This window comes from Astatotilapia calliptera, chromosome 4, assembly GCF_964374335.1.
Source record: "Astatotilapia calliptera chromosome 4, fAstCal68.1, whole genome shotgun sequence".
NCBI classification, from domain to species: Eukaryota; Metazoa; Chordata; class Actinopteri; order Cichliformes; family Cichlidae; genus Astatotilapia; species Astatotilapia calliptera.
In genome coordinates, this window is record NC_137425.1 from 8846096 (window position 1) to 8873841 (window position 27746).

Genomic DNA, 27746 nt, shown 5'->3' on the forward strand with positions numbered 1-27746 from the left:
GCAGAGGAGAGACAAAGGTCATGTTTATGAGTTTGCTTTATTCTACCCTCAGAATTATGAAAGACTACAAAGATATTGGACGGTGTATTACTTACTATTTACTTGTAGCATCTACAAACAGGTTAGTGTGGACAGGTAAATCAAAAGCAACTATTAAAAAAAAATAGAAAAGAAAAAGAAGCAAAGTTTTGTAAGCAGAAGAATATTTAGTTTCCCTCTATATTCCTAAGTCTTCTTGCACTGGATGATAACTGTTAATACTCTACAGCATACATCACTTTGGTCATTTTGTGAAACTCTGAAAAGAAATGTCTGTTTAAAAACAAAAGAAACCAATGCTTATGTGGCTGGGCAATGGAACTGCAGCACTTTTTTTTCAGGAAGCCTGGTTTTGCAGAGATAAGCAACTATTTAATTCAGCCTACTATAATGAGGTGATGAGATGCCATACTTGCTGTCATTAATTCAGACGAAACAGGACCCTGCATCAGTATGAGCGAAGCCGGGGATTATGAGAAGAAGAGCTGCTTGGGAAGCGCAAAGGGCTTATTTGTGAACAAATCGATGGCTCCCTGCAGTTCCCCCCTCATCTCCTCTTCTACTGACTTTCTGTCCAAACCACTTAATGTGCTATCAACACTGCCTCTATCCACCACAATGACTTCTAATTTTCACTGCCGTTTGCTTCCTCATCACTCTGACTCTTAATACATGAACCCCACACCAGTGCTGCATAGAAATGACTCTGACCATGTTCTCCAATCTGCATTACGAGAGTAAACTGCCACTTGTGCTATTGCAGTTAAATAGATGTCCCATACCACATCGCATTAGGAAATGAGAGTTACTCTATGCAGGAGCTCATGAATTGTGTTATATTATTCTGCAAGTCAAGACTAGTCATGTTCTACAGGTCCAACAGCACTGCTAAGTCATTAAAGAGGACAGGGTTGTTGGGCTAGTTGTGCTATAGATATTAGGTAGACCATCTGTGGGTGTTTCCTGAATAGTGTTGCTTGGCAGCAAGCTTTTATCCATGGAGTCAGAGAGAAACTTTCTGAATACTGAGCATATGAATGCCTTCGCAGCAGTTCTCACATACAGAGCTCTACTGTGCTGTGCTGGAGCTGCCCTCAACAGACTCATTCAGACCACACAGCAATTCATCTCTCACTGACAAACCAGCAAAAAAAACAAGTTCCACAGTGGGTGCAGAGGGGGAAAAAACAAAACAGTTTCTTATATGCAAGCTTATAATTAGAACTTAATTGCATGTCTGGTAGTTTGTCACAACACTGCTCAAAGAAACAGCTGATTTCCAACTGTAATTATGTTTGATACTATTACCAAAATACACCCAACTTTAACCAAAAAGCTTAACACCAGCCCAAAAGATTACATGCTTTAATGTCATTTTTAAAATGTATCTTAATAACGGAACAGAAAAATCTAAGAAATACGAGCAGAAATCATAGATACAAGCATTCATCCATGGATTAGCATTCAATTAAAAGCTTTAAACTCATAAACTAACCCAGCCTGAACACTGCTATCAACACAGAAAGTCTCCTGCTTTTTTACAAAAAGTATAAAATAAAGGGGACATAGACATGACAAAAAGAACTGAACTATGTCCATGTATGTACAATGAGGCAATGCAAGTTTTTCAAATAGATAGGGTGATGCTTCCTAGAATCAGTGTTTTGAAATCTCCATGCTAAATGTGTTGGTGATGGGCTTGTTTTATTTATTAAAACTCCTTCCACATTAGTGTACTGTAATTAAGAACAGAAAAGCATTAACATGTGCATCAGAATGATATCTGAGATTCAAATCGCCACACTGCCATGTATCCACTCTTTTGAAGTATCTTTGAACCAGATAACACATTTCAAACAGATGTTAAAACAGTTACTTTATTCTCACTTGCAGTAACAGCTTATAGACCGCCCAACAACAACAACGTCAAAAGTGGGAAGTCCACAAGAATTTAAAAAAAAAAAAAAAAAGGTTTAGATGTTTGAAAGAATTGAGTTACACAGTGGACGAATGACCCTCTAGCGAAGGGTTTATAATTAAACAATACCAACAGTCAAGATGCAAGTTTATTTTGTAGTCTAGTAAGCATAACAGTATTTGGTTTCTACTGGGTGCGGTCTTAGATCCAAGATGGGCTTGTGGGGGACAAACAGCTCAAACAGAGGTTGTGAAATTAATCTATTCAGCTACAGAACCAAGCCAAATATACAACCTGAATAACGTCATGTGACAAACATAAGATTTTTAACTGGCATCGGAGATGTACTTATTAAGATAACGCAAAATATTTACAAAGACTCCCAGTTACTGTGTCAATATTCAGCCAGACGTTTAAATGCGGGTGGAAACAAAACAAAAGTGTCATCGGTGTGAAACCAATGCTAAAAGACAGTTCATTTACACAGTTATATTAGCAGATAATCAGTATATGAATGACCAAGGACACTGTACTTAAAATGTGTCGCTAAACATGCTCCTAACTTACACTCTGTGTTTTCAAGTCGATACCGGGGGCAATTTCTGAATAATATCCGACAGCTATCTGTTGCTAGATTCATCTTGACCTGATGATGACCAACTGTGGTGGAATTTCAGCTGTCAAAATAATACAGTCATTTATGGCTATTAATGCTACAACAGCTCAATGTGCGTACAAGCTAGCTATGTTAGCTCACTATCCATCCTTAGCATATGTCGAAAAATAATCAGAATGCCCAAGGTCACTAATGAGCTAATTGGGACTCCAGTATCTATTTTGCTGTTGCGTGGTTAAATGTTTGTAGTTTCAGAAAGAAACGGTTGATAATGAAGACGATAATCCAAGACATGGGTCAAATATAGCACTCAGGCGAACACTGAGCCGTAAGGCAAGTTAATATCAAAAGAGCCGCAGTGCACTAGCGTTAGCATAGCTAGCTTGCAGTGCTAGCAACGGGGATCTAGAGCGAAATGCACGATGGTGTACACGATACGTCAAAACTGTCCTTAACCTTCAAATAGATATTAACTTACTGAAACACCTCGACACTTTAAAAAATATGGAGGTGGACCAAATATTTAACATGCATTACCTGGAAATCACGCTCTTCGTTGAACCTAGAAAATCTGTCGGCCATTTTCTGAACGCAGCAGCAGTTGTGTACTCGCTCAGTCTGTGTCCAACAGAAGCGCGCTGTGGTGGGGAGGACGTTCTGCGGTGAATTTACACTTCACTGCCAATATCCACCAACAACTTCCAGCGTTGTACATGGAAAGCTAGACCGTATCAACATGACTACGTCTACACAATGTGTGAATGTTGAAGTGTTAGGCAACCGGAGAGCAGAGTGACCTAGTGTCCCACTTTTTGCGAGACAACACAAACGTTTTTATCTCAAATACTGAGACAGTGACCGACATTTTGATTGAGTCTAATTTTAAACTTACGCCTCAAAGAGGACAAATGGACAGGACATTAGCTAAAATTATTAGTTTTTGTTGTCACTTTAATTTGTTAGGTTCTACAGTGGGTTTGCTCATTTCAGTTTTGTTAAAGTGTTTCTTTTTTGTTTAGTTTTTAATATTTTCCATGTTAATTTTAGTTTGTCTTTGGGTGGTTAAGAGGGTAAGAGCAGTTCAATAATAGAAAGAATTAATTCACTTGAATTAAAGCTGTGAGACAAAAGGGGGCTCCTTAAAGGCATGGAACCAATTCTTCTCATTCTGGTTGTGTTTGGCATATTTGAGCAAAATAACAATGACAAAGAATGAAACTAACTTAGTTTTTTGTTTCATTGAATTTAATGCCCTAAGACAGTAAAAACAAATTAAGCTTACGTTTACTTAATAAGTTGGAAATAGCATTCAAACAAAAAATATTGGGTCATTGTATTCTGTTAATTACTTTCAAGGCATGATGATGCCATAATATCTGATATAGATAAGAACCTCCAAGGGCCTTAGATCAACACATTTCTCACATGATAATATATTGTATTAAATAGACTACTCATTTTAGTAAACTAAAAGATAAGCATGTATATATATTTAAAGTGCTTTCTGCTTTATCATAGCAGAATGCAAACAACAGCAAGAAATTTAAATAGGTTAAATAGGTGGTTACTTACGAACAAATACATAAATAAATTAAACAAATAAATAAAGGCTTTGTTTATGTGCAATTTAGCATAGAATTATTAAGTATCTCCCCTTGCGCATTACATGACCCTAGAAAACTTCAAAAAATAGAGGTTGTAGATGTCGTTTCTATGCTAAAATTACCTTATTTTAGACCGTTGCTAGGTGGTTGCTAAGGATGTATAATCAGACCTTTGCTGATATAAATGAGAAAGAAACATTATATGAACCTTTTATGTGTTACTAGTGCGTAAATTATATAACTGGTGATTTTATTTTGTTGCTCAGTGGCTACTAGGCAACACGATGATGCCATGATATCTGATATAGATAAATACCTTCAGGGGCCCAAGATGTACTTCTTTTGGTTTGGTTTCTCAACTCCTGTTGATCTGGGGGGTGGGGTTAGGGTGAAACATCTTATTTGGAATTTGATCTCAACAACATCTAGGCCTACATTTTTAAAAAGCTGGGACAGCAGCATGTTTTGTAGTTTCGAAAGCAAAACTATTTTCTTATTCTTGTTTGACATTCTTGTTTGTTTTACGGTTCATGGCTTTCTTTTTCATATTTTTTTTTTGTTTCATGATGCATAATGTGTGGCATGAAACCATTGTAGGTGTGCCAGTTTATCACCTGCATTGTTTTTCTACAAAGCCACACTGTTGTAATACTTGTAAAATGTGGCATTGTTTTGTTGAAGTAGGCAAGACCTTCCCAGAAAAATATGTCAAAAGGATAGCAGCATGTCTAACTTTTACATTTAACCTGTACAAATACACCCTTGTATTTTTAAAGATATTGGCCTAAATTAAAAGCAAATGTTAGTTTGTCACACCAGAAGATAGTTTTCCACTTTGCATCAATTAGAAATGAGCTTGAACCCAACATCTAATAGATTGTTTGTGTTCTGTTATTAATCAGATGGTATATTATACTAAAAGTATTGAACTGGTTGGTTTCAAATAAATATCTTGTGTAATGCTTGCACAAGTGATGGGTGCATGACAGATTACATACACAATGCAAATGGAATGTAAAGAGGTACACAAACAGTAGCTATATAATGTATGCAAATGGCTAAAACAAGCAAGACAATTTCCAGGTAAAAGACAATGGTCAAGCACTATATACCAAATAACTAGAAAGGCACACAGGATTTCTCTGTCTGGAACGTGTAGTTTGGTAGACAGTTGTAAGCTAGGCTACTTTGGAAACAAAAATGCATTTCTGTCTCAAAGATGCTTGTAAATGACAGAATCAGCTTGAGTGGAATACTTAGCTAAGAAAATCTATTGCCGTTGGTCAGAAAAGTGTCAAAAAATGTTACTTCGTACAGAAACGTACCCCCTCCCGGGCTGTCACCCTCTCTGGTTTGCATCCACACCTAAGGGCATCTCAGAACGTTTTTCAGATGAAGCCACAAAATGTTATTTGTAAAGCACATTTCAAGTTAAATATCACAAAGTTCTTTACAACAAAAATAGCACAACTTCAATGCAAGTTTAAAAAGCTGACTTTTTAAAAATCCACCAACTTCACAGTGCTCAAGCTCAGTGGGAGACAGTTCTGTTCCCTTTAGTTCTCAGCCTTGTCTGATGCACAATGAGCAGGCCTATAAACTCTGAGCTTCCTCAAGGCCTGCTTTAGGGATATATGGATGTAAAAGTTCACTGATGTACACTGGTGCATTTTCATGCAGACCTCTAAAAGTCAAAACCTGAATCTTAATGTGGACTCTAGTGTTAATTGGTAGCCAGTGCAGCTGAATGAGTAACAATGTGAGCACTTTGAAGACTTAATCAAAAACCTCACATTGGCTTTCTGAACAACATGCCGATGTTCCAATGAGGCTTTGTTGATACAAGTAAACAATGAATTACAGTAATCTAAACATGATGAAATAAAGGCATGAATAACAATTTCCGAGTCAAATTATGACACAATGGAACTCAATTTGACTGTATTTCATAAGTGACAAAAAACAAGAGTGAACCAGAGATTTAAAATGATCATCCACAGTGAAGGCAGAAGCAAACGTTGCCAGAGGGTTCCTGGTAGAAAATTTAACAAATGTGGCCTGGGAACCTAGGGTTCTATTACCTTAGGTACAAATATGTAACTGAATGTCATTTGCATAATAGTGATAAGAAATGACATCAAAAGTTCTTGAGATGCAATGAAGAGCAAGCAGCTATGACAGTAAAGCCCCCAGAACAGAACCTTGTGGCACTCACTTAGAAGGCAGCCAGAAAAACAGATCATTTATACAGATAGTACCACTCCAAAACAGACCAGTATCTCCAGTATCCAGTATCTCAGCCTATGAGGCATAATGTGATGGTCAAGGCAGATATCTAAGGCAGAGGTCAAGTCCAATATTAGCAAAATGAAACATTCTCCTACATTACTTAACATTATCAATACATTATCAAGATTTAAATGGGAGACTCTAGGAAGAAGTCAGTGGGATGAGCTCCATGAAAGTGGTTAAAACAGAAGCTAATGCTGTTCTAACAAGACAAAATGGAAAAGACAGTGATCGTTAAAAAGATCCGTTGAGAGATCAGCATCATTGTATAAGTATCAACATGGTTCTATGGATGAAACTGCTAAAACTACCTTGCGCATAGGCTTACATGTTTGATTTTTGAGGTGAAAACCTCCACGAAGTTTAGGATTTTAAGAAAATTATTTTAATCTAAAAAGGTTTTTTTAAATACCCATTTAAATTAAATTGCCTGTCTTTAAAAATGAAACTAACATTGGATTAAAAACTCAATATTTTGGCCACTAAAATTAAATGACAAAATCCTTATTCATTGGTGGTGGCTAATAAAAATGTCATTTAGAGATGCAGAAGCAGATAGACAAACATTTTAAGAAGTTAGATATTCATGAGGAAAAAAAAGAGACTGACATTGTGCAAAAGAGTAGTGGAAATAGTATTAATATATAATGTCTACACTATAAATCAAAGAAATGAGCAGTAAGGTATAATACAGAAATCTATAAGTATTTGTGGAAACCTATTACCTGACAAGTGTATTCATCTATTATAGAGTAGTAGAAGAATGTAGGAATGTAGGAATGTATCACTGTAGGAATGATTTCCTGAAATGTTCTTTAGGACAAGTGAGTTCTGCTGCATCTGTAGTGCATTATCCTGTTCAACAAGTGATTGAAATGTTTATAAAAAATAATGAGCGTGAAAGATACCAATTTAAACACACAACTTAGACTTCACATCAGTGAAGCTCAGAGGACAATGCATGTCGTATGGCCCCGTGTATTAACCTGTAAAAGACTTAAGTAGGTTATCGCTCCATCTTGTGGTAGATTCATATAAATACAGATATTTTTCTTACACCATGACGTAGGGGCTGATGATATGCTGTGTTAGATTACTCATCATTGTTATCATTTATTTGTCCAGGTAAAACTCTCAGAGAGATTTAGTGAGTGAGTCAGTGAGTCAGTCTTTTTCAAGAGAGACCTGGCCAAGAGGGCAGCAGATGTTACAGCAAATACAACACATAAAATTATAACAATTACAAAAACAAATACGAATGATAATCAGTACAGACATGTCAAGACAAACATTTGGATGATATGCAATAACAGATCATTGGTAAGTGGTAAATGGCCTGTACTTGTATAGCGCTTTAATAGTCCCTAAGGACCCCAAAGCGCTTTACACAACCAGTCATCCACCCATTCACACACACATTCACACACTGGTGATGGCAAGCTACATTGTAGCCACAGCCACCCTGTTGCGCACTGACAGAGGCGAGTACAAGAGTAATAATAAAAACAGTCCCTCTGACCAAAAGAACTATTCTTCTGCTCCTTTAAATTGGACTTAAACTCCCCGATGGTAGGAGGAATCAGCCCAAGCAGAGATTTCCATTTATATTTTCAGATAAAAACCAACCAATGGGAAAGTCTATGGATATTGGCTACTTGGCAGCACCATACAGAGAACAGTTTGGACACAAGCATTTCAGTGTGTTTTCACCTGACAAATTATGATATGCAATGATACCTAGATATTTATAACATGTAGCCAGTTTAATTTCAATTACTTGAATCCTTTTGCTCTTAGGAAGCGTAGACAACAACTTCTTTTGCCATTTGAGAATAACATGAACTTGGATTTAACACAAACCTCAAAGGCAGGTTTGTGTTAAAAGGTTTGCACTCTTCAAGGGGATGAAAAATAGTTAACTGTGTCATCTACAGATAAATGGAATGCAGTATTTGGATAAAATATCACAAAGGTTATTTAAATATAGAGAGATAAAGAGTGATCCCAATATAGATCTCTGAGGAGCTCCTGTGGATACTGGGAGAAACAAAGAAGAAGACTCAGCAAAGAGGACACACTGTGTTTTAACTGACAAGTCATTTAGTTTTTACTGATAAACCACTATTGTTCGGTCTGTTTATTAACATTACATGCCCAACTGTGTGATCTGTAGTTTTTAACGTATGAAGGACGGCCTCCTTATCACCTCCCTATCATCAAAAAAGGGAATATTTCTATATTTCCATATCACCACTGTTCCAAAGCATACGATTAAAAATGATAAGTTTGTGGTTCATCCAGCTTAAGAAAATAAGATTTAAATTGATGTGGTCTTGAATTCATTGTAGCCAGCAGCTTTAAAGCCTTGTGGATCGCCATGACATTCAGAAAAGAAAAGCTGAAGAGTTGAATACAAGATTAATTTCTAGTAGTTGCAAAGATGACCTGTTCATTAAACTGTTTTAAATCTTTATGTAAAGATTCAAATAAAGACCCTGAAGAAACCAAATATTTATTAAAGCCGTTAGGAATGTCACTTTTTTTATAGCTAGGAATAAACCAGGTTTAGTTTTTCTGGCCTTAGCCCAGCCACCATCATTTTCTTTGAGGTGACTGGACAGCATTTTACTCTAAATTTGCGGATAGGGCCATGTTTATTTAATATTTTAATGAAAATGTATTTCCATGGCAAATCAATATCACTAATCAGGTTCTATTCAAGTTACAGTGAATTGCGGAAGAAAGGTTGCTAAAAAAAATGTTGTTTAAAAAACAATTTGTTGTCTTGATTTCAGGAGTATCGATTACCTGACTGCATCTATAACACAGTGATTACTGGCACCATTTGCAAAACACCAATATGGGAATATTTATGGGGAGAGTTAGTAAAAGAGGGCATTTCAGATTTGGACAAGTAGGACTGTAAATTAGTTCCGTGAGATTAATATTTGTAAATGTAAAACTGTCTGAGACAGAAGATAGTCAGTGCGAGTTAAAATCTCCAGCGAGGAGAATTTAATTAAGATTTACTGTAGATACTCATCTTGGTAAAATACATCATTAACGCCATATATATTAAAATACAAATATCTATATCTCAGCAGAAAGCAAGCAAGACCTCGATATATAGTAATAGTTTATTAACAACATAGAACAAACAGACAAACAAAGGCTTTTTATGTGCAGTTTATTAAACAGCTCCCCTTTCCCGCTGCACGACCGCTTATCCTCTTGTCTTTAAATTAAAAACAGACGCTTACATGAAGAGAGTGCATTTTATCTTCAAATTAAAAGCACAACTATACCTTACAGCCACACGCAAACATTGTGCTCGGTCCGAGCAACATTTAAACATACTGTTACAGTCAGTGATTAATAATAGCGCAATATGTCTTTGAATTCTGGCGTTAAATGTTGTTATTGTAAAAATTAAGGGAACCCAAAAACTACTTCGAAATTCAAGCGGAAACAGGAAAGAAGCTACATGATGTCAAGATCGCCATCGGCCGACGCCTAGTTACGGGAAATACGGTAAGTGAAGAATATATAGTATTTATCATAAACGGTTTAACGAAGTTAAGAGCTTTCTGACTTCAGTGTTTCCCGCTGTTTGTCGAGAACTCGATTTCTCGATTTACATGATTGACTGTTTAACGAATACTTCAAACATTTTGGGCCTAAGTTTTATGTGAAATGGCGGTGAATGTGGCTAGAAGGAAGTTAGTGCGCGTGCACACAATAACAGCGCGTGTATACACATGAAATTACTGTTTAGTCAAATTATATTCATTTTAAATGAATCGCTAAATAGTTAAACATCAAAGGTGACCATTGGTAGGTAAATTGTTATAGTGGCTTACTGTAGATTTTACTGTACAGAATATAATTTCCGTCGTACTGCTTATACTTCTCAGTGGCACCCTCATTTTATTTTTATTTTTTGTCACAAAGGCTGTACTAACTCTAAACATGGATATGTTGATGTTCTTACCTGGTAAAAAAAAATTAAGAGCATATTAGTGATAGAAAAAAAAACTTGCTATATTTGTTATAGGAGTCCTCATAAGAATAGCCGTTATGTATGTTATTATATGTTGTCGCAATATATGCAGTCATATATCTTTTTATGCTCTTATCTGTTTCATTTAAACATTAGAGCCCTCATGTAATCTGATAGAGCTAAACAATTACATTCACCAGATGTAATTGTTTACATTAGTCACTCTTGGCAGGTCCTATTTTTCAGGTCCAAGTTATGCTGGGCCTCCATAATGCACCAATGCTTGCTGGATCTTTCTTGGCCCAGAGTCAAACTCCTGGCCTGCATTTACAAGCGAAGCAGCACTGGTCCAAGTCCACCCTTAAACGAAAAACCTTTTGTTCCTCCTGTGCAAATATCCTGTTCTCATTTTCTTTGCAAGATAGCAAGAAAGTGCAAATATGACTGTATTAAGATGAGCTCACTATATAGAAAATGTATAGAAAGATTGCAGCTTAGTAGAACATTATTATAATATACATGCTTTTAGATTTGTTGACTTTGGCCATGTTTAGTAAACCTATGTTGGATAGCATTGGGAAATGGAGAAGAATGTTTTTCGTGAGGTGTCAAATACACATTTCTATTATTGATTCATGAGAAAACTGTTTTCCGAATTAATTTTAATTTGTCAAAGAACCCAGTAATGTTTACAGAAAAACTGGGATAACATTAATAACAATGGCTTAGCTCTGAATTTTCCTGGGTAATTATTCTTTTAAAATGCAAGGAGTTTATAGAACATCTCAGTTTAATGGAAATAATGTCCAGCAAAGAGAGGACTATGCATTCTTACTGTAACTGACTGTTTCTTCATTGAAGTTAATATTGAGGAAGTAACTAGAAAAAGGGAAGTTGTTAGACATTAGACAAGAGGTATGACTGAGTACTTGGAGCTGCATTTAAATGTGTGCCTGCAGATGTTTTTTTGCAATCTTTTAGAATGTGTAGTTGAGGACTGGAATGCTTTCCTGAGAAGCAGCCACCGGTTCTCTTAAGGAACTCTTGCCTGTGTTTTCTGAGTTCCTTTTAGCAGTCGTTACTAAAGGCTTTGGAATTTCATTAATCTCTGTGAGAGAAACAGAGCAGCAGAAGCTGTACAGTCACCAACTGTATGTTTTGTTACAGTTTAGTTCAAGATTTCCACAGCAAAGGTCATTATGGATTAAAGTTTATAGTGTGCACTATTAGTTACATGTTTATTAGATATGTGTAGACATTTAGGGTGCAAAACTCCTCTAAAGCATAATTGTTTAGGTTTCTGGTGACACTGACAGGGAAGTGTAGGTTCAGTTTGCATGTAAATGAAAAGACTTTAGTGTTGATTACTTGACCTGCAAAATGAATTTGCAGAATTTGATAACCAGTCATTGCCATTTCTCCAGTTAGTAAAATGCCATGCTTGTCAGTGCAGAAAGTTGGAACAGAAGTTAAAAAATGACCTTAGAGTTGCACAGACTTCTTTTGCAAAAAGTGAAATATTCTCAGGACTGCATGAGCAATATATGGCAATAGTGAAGTACATTGGAGATTCATTTCAGGTATAGGGTTTCTAGAAATGAAGTTTGGAATATGGTCAGAATTGGTGGTGTGCCCCAAGCTGAGACGTATAGGCCGATACTTATCTGTTTAACAGTCTGTTTCCAGATTCATTCACAGCTTAAAACAATCCATCCAAAACAAAGCAGAATTTCTGTCAAGCTTTTAATAATATGAAGAGGCAATTAAAAACATGAAATTTAAAAATCAAAACCAGCAAATTGCAAAGCAAAAAACAACTTCACCCCAAAAAACACTGGTCACAGTGACATCTTAAAAGAAACCTTAAAATCTTGAACCTTGAGCTAGTAACTTTTGACAGTTTTTTTTGTCACACAGTTAATCTGTTGCACATAATGTTGTGGCTAAACTGACTAAATATTTCAGCTCTAGACAGAATGAGTAAATGAGAAAATGATTGGCAGACGAACTGATAATTTGTACTAATTGTTGCCTTTTTTATGAGTCATAATATGTGAAGTTGGTGACTAATAGAGTACCAAAAACAAAATTCTAAATGCTTTGACTGTCTACAATGTCTGTACCTGTGTCCTTAAACTTATGCCGGTTTAGCAGAGATATTGTTGTCATGACAAACAGTTTCCTTATCAGTAGGGGTGGAGTGAGCAACTTCCATTGAGCTTTTCGATTATGGCATGTACCAGAACCTGTCAAGTGGTGTTCCGAGTTTCCTGTAGTGGTTTTTATATGACTAAGTTGTTTTTCTGCTCAAGAGAAAAGCAAGTGAGATTATTTCAGATAGAGCCATCAGATTATTGACAGCTCATACGCTTGCCTCAGTCTAAACACTGTTTTCGGAAATAATTTTTCGCAAGAAGATGCTCATAATGTGAGTTTTCACACTGCCACATTTTCATAAAGAAAGAAACTCTTTGTTGTTTTAACAACAGGACATATAGTGGAGAATGTGGGCGTGTGACATGACATGTGACGGGCTCTTGAATGTTGGCTTGCTACAGGGCACGCACTTATTAGAATATCAGAGCAAATGAAAGGCCACAAATCCCTTCACATTTAGTGGTGTGAATGTGTACAGAAAGTTGACTGTCCATTCCAGGTGATTATCAGACTACCTGGTTTAAAGTGCACACAGAATTGAAATTGTTTTTCACCCATTAAAGAAACTTTTTTAACTGATTTTTTGCTTTTTGAACAAATTTGAATTCAGTGCTGTGCTGTACTAATCATATCCTTTACTTATTCCTCATTAAAACCCTGTATCTTGATAGTATGCAAAGATTGAAAGGGTTTAGATATTACCACTACTTGCATCACAGTTCATAGTTCACATTTTATGTTTGTCACCATACCCATAAGCAAACCTGATCCTTTAATTGGTAGTACTCAAGAGGGCAGAGCAAGTAAACCAGCCCTGTTAGAGGGAGCAGAAGGAGGGGGGAATATGGGGAAGTGTAGATGCATTTCCCATAAGTCATAGTCAGCCAGCTCCTCCCCCCAGTTGGCTGAAAGCCAGCATCAAGAGAGCAGAAAGCAAAGCGGCAGCGACTGAGCCGAGTCGTTACTGAAAAGTCGAACATGAAGGCACGCAAACGGAGCACCTAGTTCGTGTCGATGACAGGTTATTCAGAACAAATACTTGAGAATGCAGTTCAGACTGGCATCTATTGGTATGTCTGCCCGCTACGTCGGCTCACACATACAGAGTCTGTTTTTGTGCCTGTTTGTTGCAGTGGGGTTTTCTCTATTTCCTTTCCACGTAAATTCATTGGGGTGTGGTGGTGCAGCGTCTTAAGACGGAAGTGACAGTTGAGTTGCTTCGCTCTAGATAATCTTGCGGTGCATGAAGTCTGCGTATAAGGTAGTATCATTAATAAACTCAAACAGCTTTAACGTAATTTTGATTATGTTTTGATGTTATTTTTTGCTGTATTGTTACTTGTATCTATACTTTATTGGTGTTGTCAGCAGCAAAAGCATGTAGTGTGCATGTGATTGTTTTAGTCAAGAATTTAGGCTTAATCTTTGTGTGATAAGCTGCTAGTGTAATGGACAAACTGATGCAACTAATTGCAACTGTAGTGCTCTAAATGTAGTTCTCAGTTTGTGCCTTTTAAACTGCATGTAGTTTTCCTGTGTTGGTTTTACAGTCCTACCTGTTGTGCTGGTGATAACTTTTAAGGTGTGAACAGGCAGCCATGCAAATCTTTATTTCAAATTAGCCCAGGCTGTGCAGCCCAGGCATTGCCTAGGTTACTTCCTCTGACTGAAACAGACTGCATGCACTGAGCGACAGAGTTTGCAACTGTGAAAACAAGGCCGGGGTTTAATTTCCTGTCTCATCTGCCCACCTCAAATTTCACAGTTTCAGTTCATCTGCGCTCCTAACCATGTGTGGCGCAGTAAAATATGTTAAACTTCAAACGAGCCATAATGAAGCATATCAAATTATTTTTGCGTTTATGCATGGGTGTATATTTCCGTCGTAAACCTTTCAGTCGGATCTTCAGTCAGATTTATGAGCTTTTCTGTTGTGCTCGATTACAGCAGGCAAATGGCACCGTGGAAAGTATTTGCAAAGTGTGCCATAGATGCAAACTGAAAAAATACTAAGAATGAAAAATTAAGAAAAAATGAACAAAAACAAACAGCAAAATGCATTGCAACCTTTAACCTGAGATGTGTTTAGTTTTCAGAATCCATTTGTTCCCCTTTTTAGGTATCCTCACTCCCACGCTCACATTAGCAGATAAAAGTCCTTTGTTACATTTTGGAGAAATGGTTTATGCTTATACAAACTTCACAACATTTCTAAAGGTCACTCTTGATGAGTCGCAGCAAGCATCTGACTAACTGAATAAATATCACGCACTGTGAGCTCTGAAGTAACGTGTTCATCAAAATCGAAAGCTCGGTTTATAAAGGAGCCAAATATGTTGCCCTCGACCAAAGACAAATTCACTAATTAATATTTAAATAATAATACTAAAAAAGTTACTTTTAACTCTCTGGTTATAGCCACACAAACAACCCTGGCATCTATAACTAAAACGAAATTGATTAACTCTTATTTAAGATTAAAGACAAAACATAAAGGCAGGAGACAGTTGATAAGGAAGATCGTTATTTATCAGCTGCTTGTGTCTCTTGCAGATTTAGAAGATAACATGGCGGTGAGACAGAGGCTCTTCAACTCAACAGCGCCTTTCACTGGACCACCAAAAGCTGACCTGAAGGGGACATATCCATCATGCTCCAATGCAGAGCAGGAGACTGAGGAGGCGCAAGATGAGGGGAAGGATGGCAAAATGGGATTTACGCAAAAGTGGTCTGCTGATAAACTCACTAAACTCCTGACACATGGAACTGCAGAACAAGTGGAAGAAATGCAGTTCAAGACCTCAACCATTGTTGCTCAGGCAGAATGTAAATATATCTTATTTTTATAGTGTATCACATCAATGAACTTTCCTGTGAGCCAATTTTACATTAACACTGTGCTCGTTTAGGTGAAACCCAGGACTCCCAAGAGTTCAGCCCGTCCTGTTATGACCGCTCCTTCCGTGCCTTCCCTAAATGCTTAACCACCAGGTAAGATCTTGGGGACATTCTCCGCATTATAAATTAAATTTCTGTTTAAGGGTCTGTGCTGAATTGTGTAAACATGCCTTAAATTCCTTTTGCTTTCTTCAAATTTCTTTTGAAGTCTTTCATCTGACCAAAACAATGTGGCGTGCCAAACAATGGCCACCATCCAGGAAGCAAGCACATCAATACTCTCCTCAAGAAAGAGTACCCATAGGAGACAGAAACGTAAGGGGAAGAGGAAGAAGCAGCAGAAGAAGAAGGACAAGCAGCGACAGAGACGTCGAATGCCTTCTGGAGTGCCTGAACAAGAAAGTGGAAGTTCTCTGATCCCGATCCTGGTGAGGTTACTCTTCACATCTCTCTGAGTCTTGACTATGAAACTGGATTCAAAAATGTGTTAATATTTAGTATGCTGTGCTGTTAAAAGAATTTAAATCATCTTCAACAATAGGGTCCTAATCTCTAGAAGTTCCCATGTAAACATTACCCTTCCTAAATTGTGGAAGTGAAACATTGAATTCCAACAGCCCCGCCTCTTTCGGCCTTGAATTTTTAAGCCTAGAGCAAATTTATCGGAGGATGTAAACACTATATTGTCTAAGAACTTTGTTTTTCTTCTTCTTCTTCTTGTAGGGGGACTCTTCTGTTGAAGAGAGAAGCGATCTCAGTACCTCTTGCTGTAGCAGCTTTGAAAGCTCAGAGGAAGACGCCCGAAGGGCTTCTTTTTACAGCCAACAAGTTTACAACAAAGGCTCAAGCTGTTCCCCTTTGAACTGGCCAGTTTTGGGTAACCTCTCCAGTGTTCGGTCATATGAGCACAACAGCAGCTCAGACTCTCTTAGCAGTGTGGGAGACTGCTCACTGGCCCTTGCTGGGCTCAGAGGCCTTGTCAGTCAGGGGGATCCATGCTACACAGGGCCATTTTTCAAAGAAGTGGAGAGGGAGACTAGGGAAGACGAAGACGAGTTCTCGGAAGCTGACTCTGTTAGCAATGAGGGACTCATTTTTTATCATGAAGTAAGTTCTGCTTTGCTTCAGTCTGCTTGCTTCGGTATGTTTTGATTTGAAAAGTGGCTGAACCAAACTAACCTGTTTGTCTCTTCCTGACAGAAAATTCAGCCTGTGGACTCAGAATACAAAGAAGGGAGAGAGTATGTCCTCCAGCACTTCATCAAGGAAGGCTCCTATGGTGAAGTACACAGTGCTGAAGATGTGAACAGTGGGTTCAAATTTGCTGCCAAAAAGGTAATTTACAGCATATCGATTTGTATAAAAACAGTCTTGCATAAAAGTATGTACATAATCTTAGTATTTTACGTTCCATCTTTTTCTTAAAGATTGCCCTGAAGAGGTTCAACAGTGAGGAGGTGGGTGCGTGGAGTGCCCTCAGATCTCCTCATGTGGTGAAGCTCTTTGGAGTGGTTAGAGAGGGGCCTAATGTCGTCCTTCTGATGGAACACAAAGCTGGTAAACAATCCCACTATCTTCCCTTCACACACAGCGTATGTTGTTGATACTAACTACTCCTGTTGTCATTTAAACTCAAGAAACAGATGGAATCAATTAAGTGCACAAACATGTACAGTACATGGAACTTGAGTCGACTGAGTTCAAGTGCAGAAAAATACGGATGTGATTAGTGTTGAGATGCGGAAGTGGGTGTTTCTGGGATGCTCGAAATGACTGTTGACCTTACTCAAAGAGTGTTTGTCCAAACTGCACCAAACGTGTGACGCAAGCTCCCTTCCTGATAAACATTGATATACCTGACACATTTTTCCATTGTCATTAAGTGCTGGCTTCTTTACAAGCCATAACCCAGAGGAAAAGATTAATCAGATGCTCTCTGTTGGTAAATATTGCTAAGACAGCAGTCTTTGTTCCGCTCTAACATTTTGTGTTATTCCAGGCTCTTTGGGCCAGCTGATAGTGGAACGTGGTCGACTGCCAGAGGATTTAAGTCTCCACTACCACTCTCAAGTTTTAACAGCGTTGGAGTACTTAGTGAAGAAAAGGGTGGTGCATCTCGATATTAAAGGTATATTATACAAATACCATACCTTTGAAATCTTAGATGACTTGAATGTTAGCCTCATATTTATGATGTTTGGTGTGCCCACTTTATGACTGAACATGACACGTATCTTAAGAGTGAGCTTTTATAAGAAATTTAGTGTAATTTAATCAATTTACAACAGCAAATAAATCCACAAAGTGAAGTTGTTAAGTTTTATCCACTTTTTATCTCTATATAATGTACAAATTAATAATGACTGGGACTGTTCCTGTGACTTCCTAAATATTGGTGATGTTGTCGAGTGATAAAGTATGGAATGTAAATGTTAAATCCAAAAAAGTAACAATATATCGATATTGGCACTGCCTCACAACACTTTCATTATGAACATTAACAGCTAGAGAACAATAGTAATAACAGTAAAACTAAGAAATGTGTCAGCTTGACTTTTACTTGTTGTGGTAGTGGAAAGTTGAAAAAAAGACAGAGAGAAAGTCAGATTTGTAATTAGTTCTCATCAGAGGATTTTGTGTCTATGCGCAGCTGTTGTTTGGAACACAAGTGTCATAGATACAGTCTAGATTTGATCTTCAAGCACCTGGGTTGTGAAACCAGATTACCACAGAGAAAAAGACGGGCTGGGAATTTCCCACAGTGTGACTCACTGCTGTTCTCTAGACACGGCGCATGTGCACAAAATCAGGAGAGCGAGAGAGAAAGGGAGAACAAAACGGAGTGAGGGGGGGGATGGGACAAAGAGCAGGAAGTAGTTCGAAAGAGAAGAAGAGGAGAAAAAGTACAATGGACAGAAAGAATACAGAAGATGAAAATAAAGTGGAAAGGGTTATATAGAAGAACAAAGGAAACACAAAAACAGAACAGAAACTGAGATTGAGGAAGAGCAAAAAAGACAGAGAATATCTTAAGAGCTGACAAGACATGTTTTGTGGTGTATCTCAAGCGCCATCTGCTGTCTGTAATTTCTCAGGAAAAGCTAGACAATAATACCACATCTCTTCTTTATCTGCGTACGGTTTGTGACTAGTTTCCACATCCATTCCACATTAAAGAGTTTAGCACAGCAGCTGTCCCTGTGTGACTTCATATTTTCCATTCATTTGGCTCCTTTGTCTTAGACTGTTTTGTCTAAGCAGCTGCCCTGTTTCTAATTATGTCATCTAAAAACTACACAGCACAAGTCATGGAAATCAACCAAGCACCACTGACATCACACAGCAGCACACAGATTAATGCAATGGATTACTGACTCTACTTGTTTCTCACAGCCGACAACGTGTTGCTGTCGGACGATGGTAGAGACACCTTCCTATGTGACTTTGGACATGCCGAAAGGCTCGACAATCAGGGTCAGAGCCTCAGTAGGTCCAAAGGTAAATACTTTGTCACTGAGTAATTTGGCAAGATGTGCAATTTCTCCACTTACATGTCCGAATTCACAATTTTCTCAATGTATTTGATTACAGATCTGAAGGGCACAGAGACTCACATGGCCCCTGAAATAATAAAAGGAGAACCCCGCGGAGCTAAAGCAGATGTGTGGAGCAGCTGCTGTATGTTACTGCACATGCTCAATGGTTGTCAGCCTTGGACAAGATACTATAATTGTCGCCTTTACTTGAAGGTATTCTTCGAATACTTTATTGACAGATGTTTGTTCTTTAGAGTACTCGTATCAAGCCTTGACTGAATTTCCTTGGTTGATTGGTTTACAGATTGCTAACGAGCCCCCGCCTCTGAGAGAGATCCCACCTGACTGTGGCTCTCTCACTGCTGAAGTTATAAAAGCAGGACTCCAGAAGGATCCACTGAAGAGATCATCAGCAACTGACCTCAGAGAAAAAACTGACAGAGCTCTAAGAGAAGGTAAATCTGCACTGCATCTGGCTTGATGGTGGTTTCAGCAGTGAGTTTACAGACAATTGAGAGTTTGTTATTTTGCATTTATATGGTATGGAATGCTCTTTTTAGTGACCATCAGTTGACCACATTGAGTTTAGTAATACCTGCTATACATTTTTTAATCAGTTTATCGTAGGTACATAAGTTCATTTAATTTTTATTGATTTGATTGCAGTTGGAGGACTCACCAACCCAGTGAAGGGTCCCTATTTAGAGCCCTTGCTTAACACCAACAAACCAAGTGACTCCATGCAACTCATCAGCAGCAGTGCTGACTTTGAGGATGAAGAGATGCACCAAGAGTCCATGGAAAAGCTGATCACAACAGGGAGGAGGACAAAGAAACTGACTGATGAGGAAGAGGCAGACGCTGATTCTAAGAAATCGAAACGAGGCTCGCCTCATGAACCACAAATGCTGATCTCGGAGCTGAGCCACAAGAGGGACAACAAAATCACCACGGTACCTGAACTTGAGCTACGGAAGCTGGTTGGAGGTGAGGTTTTCTTTAAGCTGTATTTAATTTCAGGTGTTAAGTATGGCAGATGCTTGAACTCTGTATGCTTTTGTTTTTTCGTTTGTTTGCAGATTTCTATCTGAGCAGCCTCTCCCAGCTTCATTCTGCTGAGATGCAGGAGCAGTTGTTGTCTTGCCTCAGCAGTGACCCTTACTCGAACTGGGAACCATTGGACAAAAAGGTAAATCAAAATGCAGAGCAGAAATAAAGCCAAAATATCAGGGAAAACATGTTGTTAGGCGAACAGTTTTTAAAAGAACTTCTCTGGCGGCCTATTGTTTTGGTTAACAGCAGAAATAATAGACCTACTGTTTGGTTTGTGTTCCCCTTTTTCCAGGACTCTGGCCGCTGGTCTCTGAGCCCAGGAGACGACCTCAGCTCCGGTGTCTTCTCCTACAATAGCCAGCCAGATGTGCAGGTGTTCAGTTTGGATTTCCTGGGTCACACACAGCAGCCACCACCTTGCTGTTTTGAAGGTGAGATAAAAAGGCTCTTCTGTTTAATATGATACCTAATTGTATATAATTTTTTTTCTCTTTGGTCATGTGCCTCACTCTGCTTTATGATTGGTCCAGGGGTGGATGTCTGCATCAGAGACTTTAGTGATAAGAAAATCCGGATCAGAGAGATGCGTCGGGTGAAGGTGGGCCATATTGCCACTGGAATCAGTGATCAGGTGAGGTATACTCACAGAATCCCAGACTATTATATCCAAAAAGTATATGTTGTTTGTCCATTTAAGTAGAAAAAATAGAAGATTATACTAGTTTGACGTTTATCTGTGTCTGATTTAGATCTCTGAGAGGGTTTACACACTGAAAACTGAGCACGGCCAGCAGATTGGTCACGATGAGGAGGTACAAGAGTCCGGCCTGGAGCTCCGCTGTTTTCCAGCTCCAGACTTCAGCACTTCTTGGAGATGGAGAATCAAAGATGGCATGCTGGAAACTCGATAGAGCCCTCAGCTACTTTATTCCAGCTGCAATTTCATATTAACCGCTCATCATTTCATGTTGTGCTTCGAACAAGTGTCTTTGGCTTTTGTTGATGTGTGAGGGACCATAAAACATTTGTGAGCCTCCACTTTAACAAACTGCTTTTGCCTAAAATATCGTAAATTAAAAATAAAATGAAATATAAAAGAGGATTGATTTTTAGCATTGTGTCTTGTAATGTTGCATGTGTCAATGTTTATGTTGAGTCAATAAATAGAAAACTGTGAAGTCTGTGAAAAAAGTTTGATCTCTCTTTTTATTTCATAAAAAAAAACAAGTTTGTAATACTTATAAATTGATAGTTCACATGATTTAGAAGTTACAGCTATATAGTTACTAATTATATTATTACTATTACTATAATAAATATAATGGTTTCCTATTAGGATAAAGTTGGTCTCATTTTACTTTTCAGCCTTTTAAGGTTATATCCAATATCCTTTAATTAATAATAATAATAATGATAAAAGAAAGGCCTTAGTCTGGTGACTGATGACTATGACATATTTATCAGAAACTTTGGTGCAGAGCAAGGCTAATGCCAGAGAAGACATTATTAATATCTAAAGATTATTTACCAGTTTGATAATCCACCATTTCTCCAAAATTATCTGAAGGCTATACTTTGGATTACTAAGCCTTGGGTTATGTTTATAAAAATGAAAAGGTTGATGTCTTAACTTGGACATTAAATAATATCAGTGTGCTTCCTGGCGTCTTACTTTGCATTAAAAATTGACACTAATGTATAATCTAACTAGCACATTGTTTGTGTTGATCTATACAAGTTCAAACACCTCTCGGGAGACTAAGTTTCTATTTGTCTCTACATTTCCAGCAACATATGCATTTTCTAGGAACAGGAAAACAGGAATAGCTGGTATGCTGATTTACTGACGTAAGAAAAAGTAGGGGGTGTGACTGATGGCAAAAAGTCTGAGCCATATTTTATGAGATCATACTGCTGTAAGCCTTTTTAGTATAGTCAACATTCTGTGTGTGATTAAAGCACAGCTACAGATAATAGTTAAAAGATTTATTTTTAATATTACAGCATACAAAGTCACTGCAAAAAGATTTCAAGGGAGACTTGAAGGAAATTTTACTCTTACAAATATGATATAGAAAAGGTGAAAACTTGAGAATATCAAAATGATTTCAGAGTTAAAAAAGAAAACAAAAACCACCAAGGCACTGACAAACAAGAAGAACGTATAAAAAGACTTTTGCTGTTTAGACAAAGTCGCAGTTTGAATAACTCACGTACAAAATACAGTACTTTGAATATGTGTAAAGTGAGGTAAGAATCTGTGAGCAATCCATTGCTTTCTGTGTCTGAAGCGTCAAACCTTCAGTAGACCAAAAGAACACCGAGAAGTAACAGAATTATTGAGTGTCACGTTAAGGTCAGAATGCTGGTCAAAATGCCCCCAAACACCATATGATTGTATATTACACAAGATTGCAGTTCTTTTACTATCCTTTCAGAGAGATTATCTGACTGTTTTTTAACCATCTGATGATTCATGTTAAACGTAAACATAACTAGAAGAATTGGGTGCTGCACCTACTGGAAGAAGAGAAATGAACTGGGGGTTAATTAAACCCAAACTTTTATCAGAGTTCTCTTAGTATATACCGTTTTCTAAATATTTCCGCAAAAATATCTCTTTAACTCCATCGAATATGACCACCTTACACATTCAGTGCCAGCAGAACATTACAGATTTACACCAGTGAACACTCACAAATACATGAGAATGTGGATTGGCTAGCATACAGACAATGATGTAAAGGATGGAGAGAGTGGGAAGAGCAGAAAGGCAATTTCTGTGAAAAAAAATAGCAAAAAACTAAACAAAACAAGGGAAACTCTTAATTTGATCAAAACATTTCTCATAATATCATTTAAGGTAGAAAACAGAATGCAGTGACTTGTGTACCAAGTAAAAAATAAATTAATTAAAATGCATTCCTTGTTCAAGTCTTGACAACCTCTCCCCATCCTTCAATTTTGTGCACGTAATCCTGCACAGCTCGCTTCCCCAGTGGCATAGGCATCTTGAGTGCAACAGCGCTATTAGTCCAACTCCCAATTCTTACATATGAATAAGAGGCAGAAATGAAGAACAATTAATTCGAGATAAGTTCTTCCTGTTGAGTGTATTTCTTTCTGCATTCTTCTTCCTCCTGTGCCATTTCCCTCAATTGTAATTCTTGCTGTCTTTCTCCTCTCTGCTCTTCATGCTGCCCCTCACATCTTGCGAATGACAAGAACAGTGGTAAGGACTCCTGCCAAGAAAACTCCGACCGTCTGCCATGTTGGTGTGCCAAAGTAGGAGCGAATACCCTCCTAAAAATGCCGAAAAGACAGGAAATTTAATATGGACACATAGATTATTGCTAATAAATTAGGTTTATTAGTTTGCTCCTTACCCAGCCACCTTGCTCCCTGATCCAGTTGATCACATGTTCCCGGAGATAGTCTATGGTCCAACTGATAATGGTTCTGATAATATCCGGAATCTGAGTTACAAGAGCCTGTAAAGGTGTAAAGAGAAGATCTTTAGATTTTTTTAATTCAATAATACATGCCTTACTTTTGTTATTTATTAATTTTAAAATACCAAACATAGCAGTTTCACGTACTTTGATAACGAGTCGGCATGCAAAGTAGAACAGTGCAACCACCCTGCCCCAGTTAAATATTCCATCTGAAAAGATCTCATAGGCCACTCTCATAAAAACCTCTCTTGTGGGACAAAGCGAAGAGTCATTTATCATTCTAGGGAAAAAGATTGAATAATGGTAAGCAAATAATTAAGTTATTACAGTTATAGTTGAACAAACTTGCATATCATAATACTCCACGCCTTTAAAGTTGCCTGAAGAGGCACACAAACAAGTTACCAACCTTTGGAGCTCTACATTTCCATCCAGCTCGTCTCCAATCTGCTGCAGGCACTGAGCAAGCTTCTTATGTTTTGGGTCAGTCAGCTGGCTTCCACCAAGCTGTTCTCTCGTCACTGCCTTATTGCCATCTCCTTGCCTCTGAACTCGCTCATAGATGAAACTATACAGCACAAATACACAACAGTAAGCCATCTTACACTTTCTCTAGTTCAACAGCAAGAAACCAAAGTGAAGGGGTTAAGATGACCTGGTTACCTAAGCTGGTTGTCATCATTGGACCTTGGCACATTAGCACTTTCAAAATGGACTGTTACTTATATATAGCACTTTACTACTCTCTTTGAGCGTTGAATGTGTTTTCTTACAACAAACCTCGTTCACATATGATACATATTTTCTCTGTGCCAAAGCACTTTTAACCCAACGTTAGGACACTAGCACTCTGACGGATGTGCCAAGGTCAACATGAGATTCACTATTTATGTTGACATGCAACCTAGAAGATCAAACAAATAGCCTTGCAATTGGTAGGTGATCAGCTCTTCCTTCTGAAACAAGTCAACAAAAGGCACTCAAACTCCTTACACCTAACCCCTTATATCAAGTTGATTTCCTTCACAAAAATGATATATTCCACATATAACTGCTACCCAAGAGTGTAGTGTGTACTCACTCCTGTAACAAAATAGTTCCGACTTCCAGTATCTGATCTCCGGAATTCCCTGAAAGACAAAGGTAGACACTCATTAGATGACTCAAATGCTGATAAATAAGCATTGCGCCAAATTATTATGAGATCACTTTAGATGACAGAAAAATTATACGTCAATTCTCAGTTTCATCGTAGGTATTTTTTTCGTAACAATTAGTTTAAACACGTTTTTAAAACTATTGTTTTTGTAAATTATTTATATCTCCTGTTCAACTCAACTCTAGACACCTGTTTGTCCGTAACATATACAAAGGCAATACATCAAATCTGGTGTTAGTTATTTAGTTGATAGTATTAATTTAAGTTAATTCGCGTTCAACACTGTCGTAACTGAGGAAATTTGCCATTTTTTTTAATGTCAAAAGGATGCCGTTTCCAAATGTGTACGTTTCGCTTTCGGTCAAACGCGTTTGCTTACTCTTTGTAACGCGAACATCTACACAACGCAGTGCTAACGAAAAGCTAACGTTTAGCTACTTTTGCTAAGCTAAGCCCTATCCATGTTAACGATACACTTAGCAAGCAATAAAGCGGCAAACTAAATGTTAACTGTTAAAGCGCCACATTATCTGTGTCTATCGGACTCCCACCGACACTGTCAGAGTCGAAATATATGTATTTTATTTGTTGACGATAGCTGCTACTACCTTGATCGCCTCCTCCTGGGTGTGATGCCATCTTCTTTTCTGTTTGGGTCGTTTCTGGTTCCCGTGCAATCACGTGATAACAGTTATTTGTTCGTACCAGTGGGCGGCACTTGCCACCCTCACTTTTTCACCCTCTAGTTTAATTTACAAATATACAAATAGAACTATAAGCAACAGAAATAGGGAAAAACTATAATGCCCCCTACCGCACGTAAAGTGGTACGATAACTCTGTAATTTTAGTCCAAAAAAGTCTGTTAAATCTTTTTTTAGCCTCGCCTAAATGAACGTCATTTCCCGTACCTCGGTGTCTTCCGTCCGTCGCGCGCATACACAGGCCTCTTTACGACTCGGCTGGCAAAGATGGCGGATGCACAAGTATGTTCGGCAAAACGGCGTGGTGACTTTAAATCGACATATTTACACTTTAATAAACATTTTACTCATCTAGAATTAAGTATATGCCATTATAGTGTTCTTATATTTGTTCCTGAGTCACTTCAAACTACATTTACGCGCTTATAGTCAACATTTTTTGCTCCTCTGTACTCCCTCGTGCAGCGCTCAAGTAGCCGGAATGGTAGCCTGGTTAGCTTAGCGTGCTATTACTTACCATTCCCTATTAATACGGCTTCTACTCTTTGCATGATGTGCGTGTTAAGTCTTAGCTTTTAGGCACGTCTTCTGTAACTTGTTAGGCTGCATGTCATATTAACCAAAAGTGAACATAGGTTTAGTGAGAGGAAGTAAGTCTTAAGTCGACTAACGAGCGGCGGCGTGTGAGAGAAATGCGTGGTGAAGGTGATGTGATTTCTATTTCAAAGCTTTAACTCGCTGATCTGTATTTCTGACCAGACCGAGAGATCCTATCAGAAGCAGCCTACCATCTTCCAGAACAAAAAGCGTGTTCTGATCACAGATGGTGGCAAGGAGACCAAGGAAAAGCTTCCTCGCTACCACAAGAGTGTTGGGCTGGGCTTCAAAACACCAAGAGAGGTAAATGAATCATTTCAAGGCATTTTTCAAACGTTTAAATACATTTAAAACTATTTGGTTGTAAGCTGCAGATGATGTTTTTCTCACGATGGTCTTCCAAGCCTGCAAGGTTCTGACGACAATGCCTTTTGGCAACACTGATGCAAACTTGTGATTATGATTTCATGTTAGATTTGATAGTCTTATCACTTATTCATATACAGTAACATGTTTGTTTTTTCTCCAGGCTATTGAAGGCACCTACATTGACAAGAAATGCCCCTTCACTGGAAATGTTTCCATCCGTGGCCGTATTCTCTCTGGTCAGTTGAATGTCTCGTAGCACAGACAAGTGTTTTTACAGACGTCCTAAACTTAACTTTATTTTAAATGAAACCAGAACAGTGTAATTTACTAGAAACCACATGTCTTCCTTTTTTGTCACTGTCCTGCAAATGATGCTTATCTCACGATGGTCTTCCAAGCCCTTTGGGTTCTGACGACAATGCCTAATGGCAACACTGATGTAGTCTAGTGACAAAAGTTCTAAGAGCAGTTTTCTAAATCTATCCAGTGCCATTTTATGACTAGAGAAAGTGGTATAACACAAAATGCTGTCCATTGTCTGTCTGAAGGTGTGGTGACCAAAATGAAGATGCAGAGGACCATTGTCATCAGACGTGACTACCTGCATTACATCCGCAAGTACAACCGCTTTGAGAAGAGGCACAAGAACCTCTCGGTCCATCTGTCACCTTGCTTTAGGTATAGCACCTCACATTATGTTTTGTTAAATAACCCTTTAATTAATAACTGTGTTCCTTCAAAGCCTCTTATTTTGCTGCATATGATGTTTTTTCTCACGATGGTCTTCCAAGCTCAGGAAGCTCTGACGACACTGCCTTTGGCAAAAACTGATGCAGCTTTGCTTCAGTATGACAACATTTTCTGTCAACTTATTTTTGGACATGCATACCCATATTAAATTCCCCTTTGCACTGTTTTTTTTTTTTTTTTTTTTTCCTTTGTTTGTTTTGTCTTCCGCAGAGACGTCACAGTTGGAGACATTGTGACTGTCGGGGAGTGCCGACCCCTCAGCAAGACAGTGAGATTTAACGTCCTCAAAGTGACAAAGGCCGCTGGAGCCAAGAAGCAGTTCCAGAAGTTTTAGATGTGACTTTGAACAAGATGTCTGCCGTCGGCTAATTTGTCTCATTTTGAAATAAAGAAAATCTTGGTTAAATTTTCCGGAGCAGACTGAAATATAAAACATTTTTGTGTGGATTTATTTCCAGTAGTTTGAGCATAATAAAGAGACGGCACTCTATGTATTAATGGTCACTGTAACAATATTATTGATGCATTTATGAAGTACTTGTATGAAAATTAAGTATTTTAATTTTGGGTACTCTGCTTCCTGGTCTAAAAGTCTATAAAATC

The 27746-nt window shown here is 38.0% G+C and overlaps 4 protein-coding genes and 3 non-coding genes across 11 annotated transcripts in view; 5 read left to right on the forward strand and 2 right to left on the reverse strand.

The window, feature by feature from the left end:
• The window catches only part of gpatch8 (G patch domain containing 8), a 28533-nt gene extending 25161 nt beyond the window's left edge, over window positions 1–3372 (reverse strand). Inside the window, exon 1 of one of the 2 annotated variants that reach the window (XM_026164432.2) lies at window positions 3111–3372. In XM_026164432.2, coding sequence (XP_026020217.1) covers window positions 3111–3155 — 45 coding nt within the window. In that variant the 5' untranslated portion in view covers window positions 3156–3372. The remainder of the gene's footprint in view (window positions 1–3110) is intronic. The other variant, XM_080300190.1, reaches the window with a different exon arrangement.
• A 6490-nt stretch (window positions 3373–9862) lies between these two features.
• Window positions 9863–21301, forward strand: map3k14a (mitogen-activated protein kinase kinase kinase 14a). 3 transcript variants are annotated; one of them, XM_026164439.2, is made up of 16 exons: window positions 9863–9997; window positions 15177–15449; window positions 15533–15614; window positions 15730–15949; window positions 16245–16628; window positions 16722–16856; window positions 16949–17078; window positions 17521–17649; window positions 18915–19019; window positions 19113–19270; window positions 19362–19512; window positions 19724–20044; window positions 20137–20246; window positions 20403–20541; window positions 20641–20741; window positions 20860–21301. In XM_026164439.2, exons 2-16 carry the CDS (start codon window positions 15191–15193, stop codon window positions 21019–21021), a joined length of 2586 nt encoding a protein of 861 aa, XP_026020224.1. In that variant the 5' UTR covers window positions 9863–9997; window positions 15177–15190; the 3' UTR covers window positions 21022–21301. The 3 variants fall into 3 exon arrangements, with proteins under 3 accessions (XP_026020224.1, XP_026020223.1, XP_026020225.1); XM_026164438.2 differs by lacking the exon at window positions 9863–9997 and adding an exon at window positions 13539–13693; XM_026164440.2 differs by lacking the exon at window positions 9863–9997 and adding an exon at window positions 13581–13884.
• A 780-nt stretch (window positions 21302–22081) lies between these two features.
• On the reverse strand, window positions 22082–25417 carry LOC113020454 (apoptosis regulator BAX). 2 transcript variants are annotated; one of them, XM_026164441.2, is made up of 6 exons: window positions 25333–25417; window positions 24647–24695; window positions 23975–24133; window positions 23710–23845; window positions 23497–23601; window positions 22082–23413 (listed from the first exon to the last, which is right to left on the reverse strand). In XM_026164441.2, exons 1-6 carry the CDS (start codon window positions 25361–25363, stop codon window positions 23315–23317), a joined length of 579 nt encoding a protein of 192 aa, XP_026020226.1. In that variant the 5' UTR covers window positions 25364–25417; the 3' UTR covers window positions 22082–23314. The 2 variants fall into 2 exon arrangements, with proteins under 2 accessions (XP_026020226.1, XP_080156319.1); XM_080300193.1 differs by lacking the exon at window positions 25333–25417 and having other exon boundaries at window positions 24647–24765.
• rps11 (ribosomal protein S11) lies at window positions 25384–27576 on the forward strand. The gene is made up of 5 exons (XM_026164442.2): window positions 25384–25709; window positions 26187–26327; window positions 26554–26629; window positions 26942–27071; window positions 27354–27576. The coding sequence occupies exons 1-5, from the start codon at window positions 25695–25697 to the stop codon at window positions 27475–27477; spliced, it is 486 nt and encodes a 161-aa protein (XP_026020227.1). The 5' UTR covers window positions 25384–25694; the 3' UTR covers window positions 27478–27576.
• LOC113021578 (small nucleolar RNA SNORD35) lies at window positions 26394–26477 on the forward strand. Its single transcript, XR_003272311.1, has one exon. It is a non-coding gene; the product is annotated as a small nucleolar RNA SNORD35 (small nucleolar RNA).
• Window positions 26757–26840, forward strand: LOC113021580 (small nucleolar RNA SNORD35). The gene has a single exon (XR_003272313.1). It is a non-coding gene; the product is annotated as a small nucleolar RNA SNORD35 (small nucleolar RNA).
• Window positions 27149–27233, forward strand: LOC113021579 (small nucleolar RNA SNORD35). Its single transcript, XR_003272312.1, has one exon. It is a non-coding gene; the product is annotated as a small nucleolar RNA SNORD35 (small nucleolar RNA).
• Window positions 27577–27746: the final 170 nt, after the last annotated feature.

Coding starts and splice junctions, on each gene's coding strand:
- map3k14a (XM_026164438.2), top strand. CDS start 13,669: ATGCAGTTCAGACTGGCATCTATTG. Junction 16,629..16,721: donor GACTCATTTTTTATCATGAA/GTAAGTTCTGCT, acceptor TCTTCCTGACAG/AAAATTCAGCCTGTGGACTC. Junction 20,742..20,859: donor CCACTGGAATCAGTGATCAG/GTGAGGTATACT, acceptor TGTCTGATTTAG/ATCTCTGAGAGGGTTTACAC.
- LOC113020454 (XM_080300193.1), bottom strand. CDS start 24,750: ATGCTTATTTATCAGCATTTGAGTCATCTAATGAGTGTCTACCTTTGT. Junction 24,134..24,646: donor GGAACTATTTTGTTACAGGA/GTGAGTACACAC, acceptor TGTGCTGTATAG/TTTCATCTATGAGCGAGTTC. Junction 23,602..23,709: donor CATGCCGACTCGTTATCAAA/GTACGTGAAACT, acceptor ACACCTTTACAG/GCTCTTGTAACTCAGATTCC.
- rps11 (XM_026164442.2), top strand. Junction 26,630..26,941: donor CCGTGGCCGTATTCTCTCTG/GTCAGTTGAATG, acceptor GTCTGTCTGAAG/GTGTGGTGACCAAAATGAAG. Junction 27,072..27,353: donor CATCTGTCACCTTGCTTTAG/GTATAGCACCTC, acceptor TGTCTTCCGCAG/AGACGTCACAGTTGGAGACA.